The sequence below is a fragment of the Archocentrus centrarchus genome, chromosome 10 (assembly GCF_007364275.1).
Source record: "Archocentrus centrarchus isolate MPI-CPG fArcCen1 chromosome 10, fArcCen1, whole genome shotgun sequence".
In the NCBI taxonomy this organism is placed as follows: Eukaryota; Metazoa; Chordata; class Actinopteri; order Cichliformes; family Cichlidae; genus Archocentrus; species Archocentrus centrarchus.
This window is the reverse complement of record NC_044355.1, coordinates 12,631,547-12,648,138: the sequence shown is the minus strand read 5'-3', so window position 1 is coordinate 12,648,138 and position 16,592 is coordinate 12,631,547. Positions and strand designations below refer to the sequence as shown.

Genomic DNA, 16,592 nt, shown 5'->3' with positions numbered 1-16,592 from the left:
ATAGCTCTTTGGGAATCACCTTGTTGGTTCAAGGCATTGGTGGTGACTTTTATGTCTATTAAACTGTTATCTTTGTAATTTTTCATAGATTCAACCAAAGAAATGGGAACAAATTGTGTTTTTGTGACAGGCTGCTAGTAACAAAGTGCCTATAGATACAATATTTAAAACTGATTTTTTTGCTACATTGCCTGCTATGTGCAGACACAACACTGGTTCATCCTTTGAGTTAGGTGCCTTTTTAAGCTTGAATGATTAGTGGTCAGTGAATGGTCAGTGTTAAGTGGCTTTTAACAAACAAACAAACAAAAAATGCATGCCTCTGGAAATGGTCATGTACAAGGACTGGATTGAAAATGAGTGAAAAAGCAGCCAATGTCCAAATAAAAAAAATTTGAAAGACCTTCAGAAACCCTGGAGAACTGTTACTCAAGACCACTTTTTTTAAAAAAAATCACGAAGTCTGGCTCCTTGTAAGGAAAATAAAGAAACGAGGGTCGGCTAAATACCTTTGCAAGGTATTGTATTGAAAAATACAGCAAGGTAAGAAAAGTCGGGCATTACGCACAATAAAATCAAAATGACCCACCCCTGCCTCCGCGACCCTAAACTGGCTAAGTGGAAGAAAGGGGATGGATGGGCGGCTTTTCTATACTTTTATTGTGAAAACTGTCGCAGCGGAAGTCTGACTCTCGTTAGCGGAAACAGGTTGTTAGCTCCAGGAAATCATATGGTTGGAAAAAAAGCCTTTCTTCCAGAAGCAGAACCCGCCCTGCATGTAGTCACACATACCCCGGACCAGTAATAAATTGTAGCCAATGGGCCGTCGGATTATAACACTGAGTCTGCGTCGATAGCGGGCCCGGTTGCTGAGGCGCCGGGCTGGGCCGGAACCAGAACCAGGCCCGGGCTGAGAGAAGGACGCGGCCACCGCTGCGGCGAAACCGGCGGGCTGCTGCGGGGACTGGCATGCGGTCTGGGGGTGGAAGTGTAATGCGTACTACCGTGACCTGCCGTCAGTAGAGAGACAGCAAGCGCGTGCGGTGAATCACATCGATCTAACGGCTGGAAGCGTGAGGATGGCACAGCGGGAATTCAGCCAGGCGCGAGCTAGCTTTAACGCTAGCTAACGCCGGAGTTGGCTGCCGGACATCAACTTTTATTCCCCAACTAGCTGGAAAACGTAGAAAAAAGTATGAGCGGTTGAGCTGGGTTTATGTGAATGAGGGGGGTTATTGTGTATCGCCTAACTTTTGCCGCTTCGCTCGTTAGCTCTCTTAAAGGCCTGATAAATGTTTGAGGAGCGAGTATAGCAGTCGTTAGCTGCTAAGTTAGCCCGCCTTGACCGCCCCAATGAAAGAATACAAAGTTGTCGTGCTGGGTAGCGGCGGCGTCGGGAAGTCCGCGCTCACCGTTCAGTTTGTCACCGGCACCTTCATCGAGAAATATGACCCGACCATCGAGGACTTCTACCGGAAGGAGATCGAGGTGGACTCGTCGCCCTCCGTGCTGGAGATCCTGGACACGGCGGGGACGGAGCAGTTCGCCTCCATGAGAGACCTGTACATCAAGAACGGACAGGGCTTCATCCTGGTCTACAGCCTGGTCAACCAGCAGTCTTTCCAGGTACGCCAGGTGCACCACATACATACCTGGAAACTGAAGCAATAGGTGGTTAAACAGACTGTTATTCACACTCCCCAGTGAATGCTGCAAATCACATCGAGATTAAATTAATCAAAAATCCTCATATTTACTAATTTGTTCCCTAATACAGCAATTATGGCGGTATGGGAACACAGAAACCAAACATTACAGAAGAAAGCTATAAACGTTATAAAGGGCTCAGATAACTATGAACCAGAACTGTTTAAGTCATCACAAGTCCTGCAAAGCAGTTCCAGAAAGCAGAGCTGCCCTGTAATAATTGCAGGGAAGTAAAAACCTTAAATAGCAGCACTCTATTGAGGAAATAGTTACTAAAGTGAAGTACCTAAATAGAAATGTAACGTTCCCTCAAAGGAAACTTTTAACAAGCTTAAAATACATGTTTTTGATATTTTTGGAAATCTGATAAAGATACACAAATATGTGTTAAGTCAAAACTTTACTTCAGCTGTGTGGCCAATTTTAGCCAGGACAACTTCAATTAAATGTTTGTATCTTGAAAAACTTGCACTTATTGTGAGAGAGTAAAATCTTTTATCTGTGCTTGATTATAAATTTTTTGGTGTGTACATTTTAATGTCTGCTAAGAAACTGGACATGTTTTTGTGGGTTTAAAGAGGATCTGCACGCTCTTAACACCCCTTGTTGTCTCAATCTTTCAGGACATCAGACCGATGCGAGACCAAATAGTGCGAGTGAAGCGCTTCGAGAAGGTGCCGCTGATTCTGGTTGGAAACAAAGTTGACCTGGAGTCTGAGCGTGAGGTGGCCGGATCAGATGGACGAGCTCTGGCTCAAGAGTGGGGCTGCCCCTTTATTGAAACTTCCGCCAAGAGCAAGACGATGGTGGACGAGCTGTTCGCAGAGATCGTCCGTCAGATGAATTACTCCTCGCTGCCGGAGAAGCAGGAACAGTGCTGCACAGCCTGCGTGGTACAGTGAGGAAAAGGTAGGGACATCCTTTAGCAGGACTGCAGCCATGCTCTGTACACACAGCACAGTTGGCCCCTCACTAATTTTACAAAATGTGATAAAATGTCCCTGCAGAGATGGTTCACAAGACTGTGGTGTTTTGAGTGTAGTGTGAGGGAGAGGAGAGATTTGGATGGAAGTGAGAAAGACAAGTGGGTGGTGCTGCTCTGGGCAAACCGTTTGGTTTATCTTGTTATCATAAGATCGCAGAAGGTATGCAGCATGAAGAACGCAACTGTCTGCCCGCTCAGGGCCGGGAGGAAGAGCGGGGAGCAATGAAGCAGATGGTCCTGTGAGGCGAGGCGCAGAAAGGAAAATGTGACATCCTGAAAAAGAATTTATGTTCCAAAACAGGAAGTTCAGTTTAGATTCTGTGAAAGATGTGGTCGCAATTTAAAACTCCCCATCCTTTTAATCCTTATGCAGCTACAAGTCATTTAAAAAGTCTCAAAACAAGAAAATCAGCCGTTCCCATAATTGACTGCTACAGATCACCTAAACCTTTGCTTTTTACTCTGATCATCACACAAGCAGACATGATAGTTTCATTAATTAATTCTAATCTTATGGTTATTTACTTTTTGAGGCTAATTCTGTATTAATAGCTTTACTTTGCAATTGAAGTTCTAATGATGACATGAAAGACAAGTTCAGGATCAAAAATGGGTCTGAAAATCAGTAATAATGAGTAATCCTTAAACCCTGTAGATTTGATTTGTCTATGAACACACACAAAGAGATGACTTTTTCTGGACTACTTCCTCATATTTTCTATGAGGCCACACCAGAAGTAAACACAGAACAATATACAGCTGACTTTAGTAGATATGCCAATAGATCGGCATGTTGTCACTAATGTCTGATCCAGATTTTTGAATTAAGATTGGACTGATAACTGATCCAAATATTAGATCGGTGGATCCCCAGCTTAATGTTCAACATAATATTTCCACCCAGTGGGCCAGCAGATCAGATGTTTACTGGCCCACAAAATAGACAGTTTAATTTCTTTATATACTTCATCTATAACATGAGTAGGCTTGTATCATAAATCTATATTCAGGAAAAAAATATTTGATATAAAAGTAGAGAAGTAAATGCTGTGCATTTTTACTTCTCTACATTTGTAACTTACTGCAGGTATTGCTGCTAGAAGGAGACAGAGTCTGACTGTCCCAGACAGCCAGGCTAAAAGCACCCATTTTTTTTTTTTTTTTTTAGATTTCTTCTAAATTTTTCTGCAGGCTGCAGGCAAAATTTAGAAGAAATCTGGCAAATTTAATGATCAAACAAATTTTAATATTAGACAAAGATAACCCAAGTAAAAACAACATGCAGTTTTTAAATGATGAGTTCATTATTAAAGGGGGGGGAGCTAGCCAAACTTACCTTACCCTATGTAAAAAAGTAATTGCCCCCTCTGGTTAAATCATGCATTAACTGTGATTAACCTTTTTTTTTTTTTTTTTTTTTTTTTTGGTGAGCTGAGTTCAACTTCACTAGCCACACCCAAGTCTGGTTACTGCAAGACCTGTTGAATCAAGACATAACTTGAACAGAACATGTCTGACAAAGTGAAGTAGGCTAGTACTCTAGTACTCTGTGCAAATAACAAAACATGTAAACAAATAAACAAAATTCCATACTTCAGTCAGCAGGATTCTAGCCAGCTCAGTAAATCCATACATATATGCACTGATGTATCACAACAACGGGCCCACCTGCTCAATGCGGGATCTATGTATCCACTAGCTGCATTACAAGCACACGAAAAAGACCCACTTCTGTTATTAAGGTCACATGACTAATGGTATAAACCAGCTTCTGCTATGGAGTTGAGGTATGGCAACGCTCTCTTGCCTGCAGCCAGGTACTCTTGGGATGCAGTATGAAGGCTGTATGTACACAAAACACGGTGACAGCAGAGGATTTCATTTTTCCAAAATGTGCAAAATTGGTCACTAGTTGCTTTCTGGGGAGAAAAAAAAAAAGTCACTTGGGGGTTGGGGGTCTGAAAAGCCACTAAATCTAGTGACAAAGTTGCTAAGTTGGCAACACTGCAATGCTGTCGCTTCCTGCATGATTTACGGATGAAGCGGTGAGGGAGAGAGGCGGGGGCAGTTTGAAGTTGTGCAGAGACAAACTGGGAGAACAGAAAGGTGAACTGGTGGATCTACAAGTATAATTGTAATGCGACATAGACTATATTGATATAAATGATATTGTCTCATCTTAATATTTCATATGAAAATATATTGATATTTCTTAAAAACTTGATATATCGCCCAGTCTTACTTGGAACAGTGATGAACCTTCCCAGGAGTGGCTGGCCTACCAAAATTACTCCAAGAAAACATTGACGACTCATCTAGGAGGTTACAAAAGAACCCAGAACAACATCTAAAGAACTCCAGGCCTCATTTGCCTCGGTTAAGGTCAAAGTTTATGATTCAACAATAAGAAGGAGATTTGGCAAAAATGGCATCCATGGGAGAGTTCCAAGGAGAAAACCATCCATCCATCCATCCATTCGCTTCCGCACATCCTGTTAAGGGTCGCGGGGGGGGCTGGAGCCTATCCCAGCTGTCATAGGGCGAGAGGCAGGGTACACCCTGAACAGGTCGCCAGCCTGTTGCAGGGCCAACACAGAGGGACAGACGACCTTTCACACTCACATTCATGCTCTCATTCACACCTATGGGCAATTTAGATTAGCCAATTAACCTAACCCCAGTAAGTGCATGTCTTTGGAATGTGGGAGGAAACCGGAGTACCCGGAGGAAACCCACGCAAGCACGGAGAAAACCACTGTTGGCTAAAATCAACACATGCGTTAGTTTCACATTTTCCATAAACCACGTTGATGATCCCAAGACTTTTGGCAAAATATTCTGTGGACTGAAATGTGTGTAGTTTTTGAGTGCTGTTACATCTGTAAAACTAACAGCATTTCATAAAAAGAACTTCATATCAACAGTCGAACATGGTGGTGGTAGTGTGATGGTCTGGAGCCGCTTTGCTGCTTGTGGACCTGGACAACATGCCATTACTGATTGAACCATGAGTTCTGCTCTCTGCAAGAAAATCCTGAAGGAGAATGTCCAGCCATCAATTCTTGCTCTGAAGCTCAAACACATTCATATTATGAGCAGGACAATGATCTGAAACACAACAGCAAGTTCACCTTGCCAATACAATACAAAAAGCCAATACAAAAAGAGGGTCAAAACGTTCATTTTGTTATTGTCCTATTCAAAGTCTGGACTCAAATCAGGTTGAGATGCTTTGGCATGACCTTAAACAGGCCATTCATGCTTGAAAACCCTTCAATGTGGCTGAATTAAAAAGATTCTGCAAAGAAGAGTGGGAAAAAATTCCTCCACAGTGGCATGAAAGATTCATTGTCAGTTATCACAAACACTTGACTGCAGTTCTTGCTGCCAAAGGTGGCACAACAGGTTATTAGGTTTAGGGAGCAATAGCAGGGCCAGGTAGGCATGGGTAACTTTTTTTCCCATTAATAAATAAAATCATTTAAAAAACTGCATATTCTTTTTACTTGGGTCATCTTTGTCTAATATTAAAATTGGTTTGATTTGAAACATACAAGTGCGACAAATCCAAACAAAAAAAGAAATCAGGAAGGGGGAAATACTTTTTCACAGAACTGTAACTTAGCTCAAGTGCAGGCTTTAAGAAGCTCCTCACCTTAATCCTCAAAACTAACTCTGATTTAAAAACATCATGTACACAGTAAACAGTGTACACAAAAATGTTGCCAGCTCTGAGTATCAATTTTGGTCCAGTTTTTATCCACAATGTGATTTTTTTTTTTTTTTTTTAAACACAGGAGCATGCATGTTACCCTGCATGTATTACAAATAAATAAGAAATAACAGTAAATATTGTTGAGCTCCAGAAATTAAATTAGACTCAGAAAGTAGGTCAATAAGATACATGAACAAATTTAATAACATGTTTTTTTTTTTTTTTTTGTTTGTTTTTTTGTTTTTTTTTTTAACTGTTGGTGCCATTTTGGGCCCAGCAAGCTGTAGGCTTGCAGTATACTGGCAGAAACCTACTGGACAGAAATCCAAACAGATGCTTTTTAATGTGCACAGGGTTTTTACAGATTTGAGGAAAATGGCATTTTCATATCACACACCTCGGACATGGAATGCTTTAAATTTTACCTTTATTGCTGAATTTAAGGATTGTTTGGAACATTGGGTGTTGCTGTTTGTATGGCTGCCACCTTGGCCAGGCCTGCTTTGTGGAAGATAATCTGACCTTAGACTGCCTGGTTTAAAGAAAAAATGGGGGAAACAAATAATTGGTGAAAGGGATGTCTTTCAGTTGCTTGTTTTGTCTGGCAAGCAGTCCAAAAGTCAGGCAGTTTCACTTTACAGTTACACGTGGCAGAGAAAAAGCATGAAGCACTGTTAAATATTCCAAACATAAGGCTGTGTTATTTATAAAAGAAATAACTGGCTTTTTTTTTTTTTTCTTATAAAGCATTAATTTGTGCACAAACGCTGAGCTAATGGCCTCCTGTGTTTCTGTCTCACAGACTCATTATTTGTCTGGATCCACCTCAAGTGTTTCGATGAACCTGGGCACAACCTGACTTCAACCCTGCTGATTTAAAAAACTTGCCACAGTTAGTAGAGTTTTCACTCGAGGTGGTTTCTAACTTCCTGCCACAGAGCAAGACGTCGGGCCTATTTTTGATATCATAACTGTTGGAAGATGTTTCTGCTGCAACCTCAACGGCCTTCGCGATGACCTGGGAGGGAGTCAGACTGACTGACTTGTACGAACGGCCATCTGTGAATTTGTCTTTCTTTTTCTTTTCTTTTTTTTTTTTTTCCTGAAATAATCCTGAAAGGTGTGTTTGTGAGGTTGCAGCATCTTTTTAAAGCTGCTTAAATCATTATTATATACTTCATATTACTTGTATTATGTCTCAAGTTTGGAATTTGACAAATTACTTCATATTATTGGAACATTTTCACTTTTAAGCATGCTTACTTCAGCCAGTTTCCCACCCTGGTGTACTGTGCTCATCCTAGTTTGAAAATCTTGTTCTGTATAACTTACACAAACTAAAGTACCGTGAGGTTTTTTTTTTTCTTTTCTTTCTTTTTTTAGCTAAGCAGGGTGAATAACTGTGGATTAAACCAGTAATGTTTATTTTTAATATCTCAGTAGTGTGAGGCAGTGAAACTCATCTGAAAGCACGCACGCTCAAAAGTGAAAATGTTTTTTTACTGCTAACTCAACTTGAAGTGTTGTGGATGAGCCATTTTGCCATCTTCAGTCTCTACAAGGCGTGACTCGCGTGGACGCCGGTCTTCCGTTTTCAGCTTTCTCTAGGGTGATTTTGGAATGGCTGCAGGAAGTTCAGCGTGTATATTTGTGTTTGACTCCATGAAGTGCGTTGCTTTAAATATTCAAAGATGCCGATTCCCCGTCATTAAAAATAACTCTGAAATGTGGTTTGATGAAAAGTTCTGACACAATCAGATTTTACTTTCTATTCTTCTTTTTCTTATAGTAACCTATTTATTAAAAACTAATGACATGGGCTAGCCAGTTTTAAACTTTTGATTTTATACTAGATTTTGCTTTCTGTGCATTTTCGGGATAAACATGCAATGTTGCATTTATTTTGAAGCTAAAAATTTAACAGAGCCTTAAGATTTCTGTTGCACCCTGTTTGGCCTCATGTTTTTGTTTTTTTGTTTTTTTTTCCCTGGAAGATAAACAGCTGTCATCGTTTGGTAATAAACATGCTGGACTCTCTACTTTTGTGATGGGACACACATTTTGTCTTTTACTTTATTATTAAATAACCCTGGTTTGATCAATTATACACTGGGATAACCCCCTATTTATAAATTCACTAGCTTTTTATAATTTCATTGGTAGGTTTGTTTTAATTGTTTAATTCTCAGCAGAACTGTGAAGACAACAGTCACAAAGTAAGGTGTATTTAAGTAAATGGACATATTCGATCCCCTTGGAAAACATTTGTTTTGTTGTCAGTTATATAAAAGATGTCCATAGCCAGTGTGACATCACCCACTGCACTTTGAAGCTTCAATGTTTGCATTTTGGCCTCTTCTGTGTTATTTTGAAACCAGAACTTACCTTTATACGGATTAAAGGGTAGAGTGCTAATTTATCAGCTAATGCCAGCAAGCTGCATTCATAAACTGTGCGTGCAACACTCACATCAGCTAATTAGTGCTAATTTCACTCAGCAAAACTGAAGAACATTTCCAGGATGATCTGTACCTCACAGCAAGCTGTAAAATTAGTCAGATAGTCCGTTAAAAGGATTCAAAAGGTAACAGCAGTGTTTTGTAAAGAGAGGAAAGGGAGCTGAAAACCACTTGTTTCAAACACTTCATGAGCTGAGTAGTTCAAGTTATTTTGAACTGTGAGTCTTGCAAAGCTGCTCCAGTAGAGTCCAAGAAAAAAAAAATGCCTGTTTATTCACAGATGTAAAAAATTAAGTCCACTCTTACTGCTTTCATAGGAATTAAGAGGGAAGGTAGAGAGCAGGTGCTGCTTATCAAAAAACACTTTAACATCAGTGATCATCAGCAAGCGTGACCAGCTCTATAAATGCAGAGGTTTTAACAGTTTGCTGGTGTGGTGCATTCAGTTATGTGTTAACATAATGTCTCAGCAAATTCACCCCAAGGTCAAACTGTGCAATGCAGAAAACCCAAGAGCTACATCTCAGACTCTACAAGCCTCAGTTAGCTTGCTAAATGTTAATGTTTGTGACAGCAGAGTTAGGAAAAGCCTGAACAAGTAGGGCTTGTTTGGAAGGGGTGACGGGGGAAAGCCTCTTCTCTCTAAAAAGAACATGGTAGCACAGGTCAAGTTTGTAAGGTTGCATCTGAACAAACCACAACACTTCTGGAACAGTGGCCTTTGGGCAGACCAAAGTGGAGATGTTTGGCCATTTGATTAAAACACAGCATATCAGTACAAACACCTCAAACCAACTGTCCAGCATGCTGATGATTTGGGCTTGTTTTGCAGCCACAAGACCTGGACACCCTGCAGTCACTGAGTCAACTCAATGAAGTCCTCTGTATACCAAAGTATTCTAGAGTCAAATGTGAGGCCACATATCTGACAGCTAAAGCTTACCCAAAACTTGGTCATGCAAAAGGACAATGATCCCAAGCACAGCAGCAAAACTACAGCAGAATGGCTGAAAAAAATGGTGTTGCAACTGCCCAATCAGTCCAGACCTCAACCCACCTGAAATGCTGTGGTGGAACTAAGAGAGCTGTGCATAAACAAATGCTTGCGAACTTCAGTGAACTGAAGCAGCCCTGTAAAGAAAAGTGGGCCAAAATTCCTCCACAGTGGTGTGAGAGAATGATAAAGTCATACAGAAAAGTTATTGCTATTGAAGTTTGTATTGAAGTTGGTTCTTCAAATTATTGAATCATGGGGTGTGCTTAGTTTTTCATAGGACTGCATAGAGTCCTGGGAAAATTTTCTTATTCATATGACTGTATACAGATGCAGAGAAAGATAGAGTTTAAGTGACTTTGATTTTAGTCTCTCCAAACTGAGACAGGAAAGTATGAAGAAATCTCTAAGATGCTTTTTGTTTCCCTATTTTTAAAAGAACACAAGTGGCAGGCAATGAACACGTAATAAACAGAAACAGTTGTAAGGAAAATAAAAGTATGATAAAGCTTTAAGATCTCCAGATCTCTGTTTTGAGGACAGTTCATACCAGCTGAGAGGTGCACAGTACCTGAAACCAGCTTTACCAAGCTTCCTGAGCGATATCTTGGGTTAGGAATGAATGTGCAAAAAAACTGATTTTGGGTTCTCTCTCCTGCACCCTGATACATAAATGCCAAACTGTTGGGTGGTTTACGACCACACTGCAATACGAGTGTAGGCAGATTTTAACAGGAAATCTGGCGTGTACAGTGATAGGGCCCACATAATAACTTTTGTGATGTTTCTGGTGAAAGAGCAAGAAGAGTTCAGACTTTCCATTGTCTAAAAATAAACTGCCAGTAATTGGCCACACGTTCCACTTCCTTGTCACTGTGTGTATTTTCATGCACCAGCCTGCCTGTTTGTAGTGCTTTGCAAGATTTTTTTTTTTCTTGCAGTTTTCACACATGGTAGTGCTGCAACTTCTCACACAGCAGAAAACTGGCTCTTCCTTCTCCCAGCACTCTGGCTCTCAGGTGGCGCTGCTGGGTGCACTTCAAATCTGCATCCTGCACTAAGCTGACAGATGCTGCTGCAGCTGTGTGGGGTCGCTGATGTTTCATAATCAGCAGGCTCACCTCAGTCTTTCAAGGGAAGTAAAGTTCTGTTTTCCTGCTGAGCTTATCTCAGTCTGCACTGTGAAAATGACAAAAAAAAAATAAAGATCGCCACAACAGCCTGCAGGGAACCAGAGCATGTCATCTTCTATGAAAACATGATTACAGCAAACACAGTGAGTCTTTTAAATTCGGTGAATTGGAAACAGGTTTAACCCACCCACATCTGACAGATTTGCAGATGCAAGTGTGTCATGGAAGAGAAGAGTCTGAAGTTTAGGTGCTACAACCTCAAAAGTGTTGTTGCTTTTGGATTTATAAGAAGCATAAAATGGTTAAAAGGGCCTGAGCAGATGTTTGGCATAAGATCTCAACAGATCATGCTCATGTAGGGCTTTGATGTAATTAACAAACTTTAAAATGCATTTCACTGGAAGTCATTGTAGGGAAGCAAGAACAGGGGTGATGTGCAATCACTCTAGCTGCTGCATTCTGAGTCAGCTGAGGATGGGTAAGGTAGGAGGGGTGAGAGGTGAAAAGGGAGTTTCAGTCTATGAAAATGAAAGTGTGTACTAAATGTTCAGAATTATGGTATAATAGTATGGGTTTGATTTCTGCAATTTTTCATAGATGAAAGGAAACTGACTGGATGAGCTTAGCCTCAAAATTCAAATTCCAAAAAAAAAAAAAAATAGCACCACATTTCTAAGGAAATGATTTGATATTGCCTGTGAGGAGGTCCTCAGTGAGTCAATCATGCCTGAAATGTAAAGACATCCAGTTAGTAACAGGAGTCAAACATTCACTGAGGAACTACAAACTTGTAGGTCACTAAATGCTGTTGTAACCTGACTTCTATTTACAATTCAATTCAATTTAATTATATAGCACCAAATCACAACAGTCACCTCTAGATGTTTTATATCATAAGCGAAAGACCTAAACTAATTACAGAGAAAACCCCAACAATCAGGTGTTTGCCCCTATGAGCGAACTCCTGGCGACAGTGGGAAGGAAAAACTCCCTTTTAACAGGAAGAAACTTCCGGCAGAACCAGGCGCAGGAAGGGGCAGTCATCTGCTGCTCCCAGCTGGGGGTGTGGGGAGGGAGACAGGACGAAAGACACACTGTGGAGAGCTAGAGAATAATAACTTTTAATGATACTAACTAATGATTAAATGCAGAGTGGTGAATAAACACAGAGTGAAAAGAGGTGAGTGAAAAAAAAATACTCAGTGCATCATGGGAAGCCCCCCCGCGGCCTAGGCCTATTGTAGCATAACTAAAGGATGGTTCAAGGTTACCTGATCCATGCGTAACTGTGAGCTTGATCAAAAAGGAAAGTTTTAAGCATAATCTTAAAAATAGAGAGGGTGTCTGTCTCTCAAATCCAAACTGGAAGCTCGTTACACAGAGGAGGAACCTGAAAGCTGAAGGCTCTGCCTCCCATTCTACTTTGAAATAACCCAAGAACCACAAGTAATGAAGCAGTCCGAGAGCTCCATTGGGGGTGATACGGTACTATGAGGTCTTTAAAATAGGCTGGATCCTGATTATTCAAGACCTTGTATATGAGAAGAAAGATTTTAAATTCAGTTCTGGATTTAACAGGGAGCCAGTGTGGGAGAAATCTGCTCTCTCTTTCTAGTCCATGTCAGTACTCTTGCTGCAGCACTTTGGATCAGCTGAACACATTTCAGGGAGCTTTTAGGACAGCCTGATGATAATGAATTACAACAGTCCAGCCTAGAAGTAATAAATGCATGAATTAGTTTTTCAGCATCACACTGATTCAGTATGTTTCTAATTTTAGAGATATTGTGCAAATACAGGAAAACAGTACTACATATTTGTTTAATATGGGCACTGAAGGACATATACTGGTCAAAACTGACTCCAAGTTTCCTCACAGTGTTACTTGAGGCCAAGGTAATGCCAGTGAGAGATCAAAGTGTGGACTCCCAGATATCTCCTGACCTGCAGCTCCTTGATGATGCAGCTTGTGAAGGGAAAACATGACAGCGTTCCCACAAAGCGCAGCTATCAGTGCCCTGATGCTACTGTGGAAATTTGTCACCATGCTGCTCTACACCTGCACGCTCCAGGTACAGGATGTCTTTAGACCACAGGCCACCCTCACTTTAATGCTATATATTGTAGAAGTGCTGACTTGGCATAAACTGATGTGGCATATGTTGATGTTGTTACAACTTTACGTCAGCTTCCACCAAAGCCAGAGCCTCCTTATATTTCAGTGAATGTTTAAGCTCAAATTATTCATAACATGAATGTCCTCCTTATGTCATTATGCTTCTTTTTTTCTGCTTTTTTTCTGTCACCTTAAAATGACTGTTAACACTGAACACACAGAACACCTTGACTATAGTTTATAAAGGCTACAGCGCCTCACTAGATTTAGCATAAATTCATTCAGAAACATAAACACCCTTCTTCTTTCAGCTGCCCTCTTTAGGGGTTGTCACAGTGTTTCATCTCCCTCCATTTTACTCTATTCCCAGCATCCTCCTCTGTCACTGCATCTCTACAGTGTGATGATTTATTGTGTTTTCACTGTATTCATCAAAAACATGGGTCCCATATCCATAGTAGAGCTGTAATGTTTGGTGGTTTAACCTTCAAGTGACTGAATGGGGTCATTTGTGACCACAGCCCATATATTTATATGTGTTTTTGTGATAAACATGCTTCCCAGCATGTAAATTTGTCTATTTTCCCTACAGTTCCTGTAAAAAAAAACAAAAAAAACAAAACAACATATTTACAGGAATTGTCCAGTTGAATTGGCAAGGATACTGGAAATTTTTGTGTAAATATGCAAAAGGTATTTCCCCCTTTCTGATTTCTTAGTTTTTTGCATATTTGCAACATTTAAATGTTTCAGGTCCTCTAACAAATTTTAATATTACGTAAAGGTAACCCAAGTAACTACAAAATACCCTTCGCGAAACCTGCCGAACCTCCCGATGGCCACCATGCCCCTGCTTCCCAGGAATGGTCGATCTAACAAAATTACTCCAAGAGTGCACTGAGACTCATCACGGAGGACACAAAAGAACCCAGAACAACATCTAAAGAACAGCAGGCCTCACTTGCCTCAGTTAAGGTCAGAGTTCATGATTCAACAATAAGAAAGAGACTTGATAATCCCCAAGACTTTTGGGAAAATATTTTGTGGACTGGCAATATTGAACTTTTTGGAAGGTTTGAGTCCCATTACCTCTGGTGTAAAATTAACACAGCTTTTCATAAAAAGAACATCTTACCAAGAGTCAAACATGGTGGGGATAGTGTGATGGTCTGTGGCTGCTTTGCTGCTTCAGGACTTGAACAACTAAATGATGGAACCATGAATTCTGCTCTCTCCCAGAAAATCCTGAAGAATAATGTCCAGGCATCAGCTTGTGCCCTGAAGCTCAAGAGCACTTGTGTTGTGAAGCAGGACAATGATCCAAACTACACTAACAAGTCTGCTTCTGAATGGCTCAGATTAAGATGCTTTGGCATGACCTTAAACAGACCCTCTATAATGTGGCTCCAATGCCCATGCAAAGAAGAGTGGGTCAAAATTCCTCCTTGTGTTCTGAAAGATTCATTCACATCACTGTGGAGCAATAATTGCACCACTAGACTGCAGTTCTTGCTGCCAATGGTTGCACAACAGTTAGTAGGTCTGGGGGGCAATTTCTTTTTCACAGGTTGGTTTGGATAGCTCATGGTATGAGTAGGCAGCCATGTGCCTCAAGGCTGCAAGGCCCAGGTTCAAGTCTGACCTATGGCTCTTTGTTGCATGCCTCCCCTGCTTATTCTGCCTTCTCTTCACTGTCACACTATCCAGAAAAGCCAGAATTAAAATCTGTTTACTCAGATTATCTCTGTCTAATATTAAGATTTGTAATAAGTGTGACAAATATACAAAAAATTAAGAAATCAGGACGGGACAAATATTTTTTCAGAGCACTGTGTGTATTTTTTAACCTTACACCCTTTGATTTTATTGCAATGTTTCCTCTTTTAATCAGTGCATCTTAAAGCTTTGCAGTGAACTGTGGCTGACAGAACTAGAGCAGCAAAATTTAACTGCTGCAGAAGCCTTGAGGCGGATATTTAATTTAAGGGACGATGAGAAAATATCAACTCATGGAAATGAGTCAGGTTATCTCCTTAAACATGGCAAAAAACTGTAATTAATTACATTAGAACATTTTTGCCACAGATAAAGGAAAATACATGAGTACAATAAACAAAAATAGAGCCATTAAAATGAGATAACTAAAAGTGGAATTGTAAAATATCCCTGTTTTTTTTTCTTCTCAAATATGAGAATTTGATGGTTGTTGTTGCAGCATGCACAGCTTTAGGTCCAGCCTTGTTTTTGGCAGGGATCACTGTAAAGCCACAGTGAAGCAAATGGACAGCAGCTTTTCATCATTAGTTGTCCAGCTGCGCCTCCAGCCACGAGTCCTTCATTCATTATGATGCTACACAATAAACCGCAGGTGTGTGCTGAGCTTTCAGGAGCTTTTTCAGGTGTGGCCAGCTGGTGGTTAATCTGTTTGCATAGATGCTTAATCAGATTTCACAACAACCCCTTTGACCTGTCACAGGAAAAACACTGCTGAAACAAAAACAAATGATTCAGCTCTTTATTATTTAAACCAGTACTACAAACCAGTGAGCTACCTCTGTACCAGGGATGTGAAACTGAATCAGCTTAATTATATATTTTTATAGCCATCATGTGCTGTAAAAGGCGTATAAGTAACAGATTCCTGTCTTTTTCAGTGTTAATTAGTCTGCTGTCTTATAACAATCATTTTTGGTGCCATGTCAGAGTTCTTTGATTATCTGTAAGCACACTGATGCTGTGTTGTCGGTCTGGTTTGACTCATTTCCTTGTTGTAGCCTTCATAAAGGTGCCATTACATGTCAGTAAGATAGCCATCCTTACACTGTACTGAACCATGTATAAAGTTACAAAATAAAATGCAGAAACATTCTGTGGGAACCACTGACTCTTTATAAAGGATGTATGCAGTCAGTGGGGCCTTATACACTGGTTTTGGACTGTGCTGGCATGTTGTTTTTAGAAGCCAGAAGTCACCATATTTTGATGAGACAATGATAAGTGCCCTCCATCTCTGCTTTTTGGACTAGGCTAAAACCCCACAGATATGTTGTCATATCTGTAACTCTGTTTGTTGCCTGTGTGTGTATAGGTATGCATTTTTTTTTTTTTACAGCACTTTGGTCAGTAAAAGCTGTGTTTAAATGTGCTTTCTAAATAAATTTTACTTACGCCTTACTATACTGTTGTCTTTGTCAGCACTGTCTAGTCCCCCAACTCCTAATGACATAATATTTTTTTTATTATTGAAAAATGCTGGAATGCAGCCTGATTAATGCGTACAGCCTATGCCATTCTTTTCATAATCAATATCATCATTAATATTTTTTACTTAATATTGCCCTTCCTGCATAAGCAGTAAACTGGTATTTTTCCATTCTGCATCTCATTCATACACACGGTACCCTCTGCAGAAACACCTCCGGACCTCCAGGTGGCGTCATGACGCAATGTACGTAATGACTGTGACGCCATCGGCTCTGAAGC

General features: G+C 40.4%; 1 protein-coding gene across 1 annotated transcript; it reads left to right on the top strand.

Annotated features, from left to right (window-relative positions):
* Positions 1-691: 691 nt before the first annotated feature.
* Positions 692-8,444, top strand: rap2c (RAP2C, member of RAS oncogene family). The gene is made up of 3 exons (XM_030739325.1): positions 692-1,626; positions 2,331-2,616; positions 7,210-8,444. The coding sequence occupies exons 1-2, from the start codon at positions 1,354-1,356 to the stop codon at positions 2,607-2,609; spliced, it is 552 nt and encodes a 183-aa protein (XP_030595185.1). The 5' UTR covers positions 692-1,353; the 3' UTR covers positions 2,610-2,616; positions 7,210-8,444.
* Positions 8,445-16,592: the final 8,148 nt, after the last annotated feature.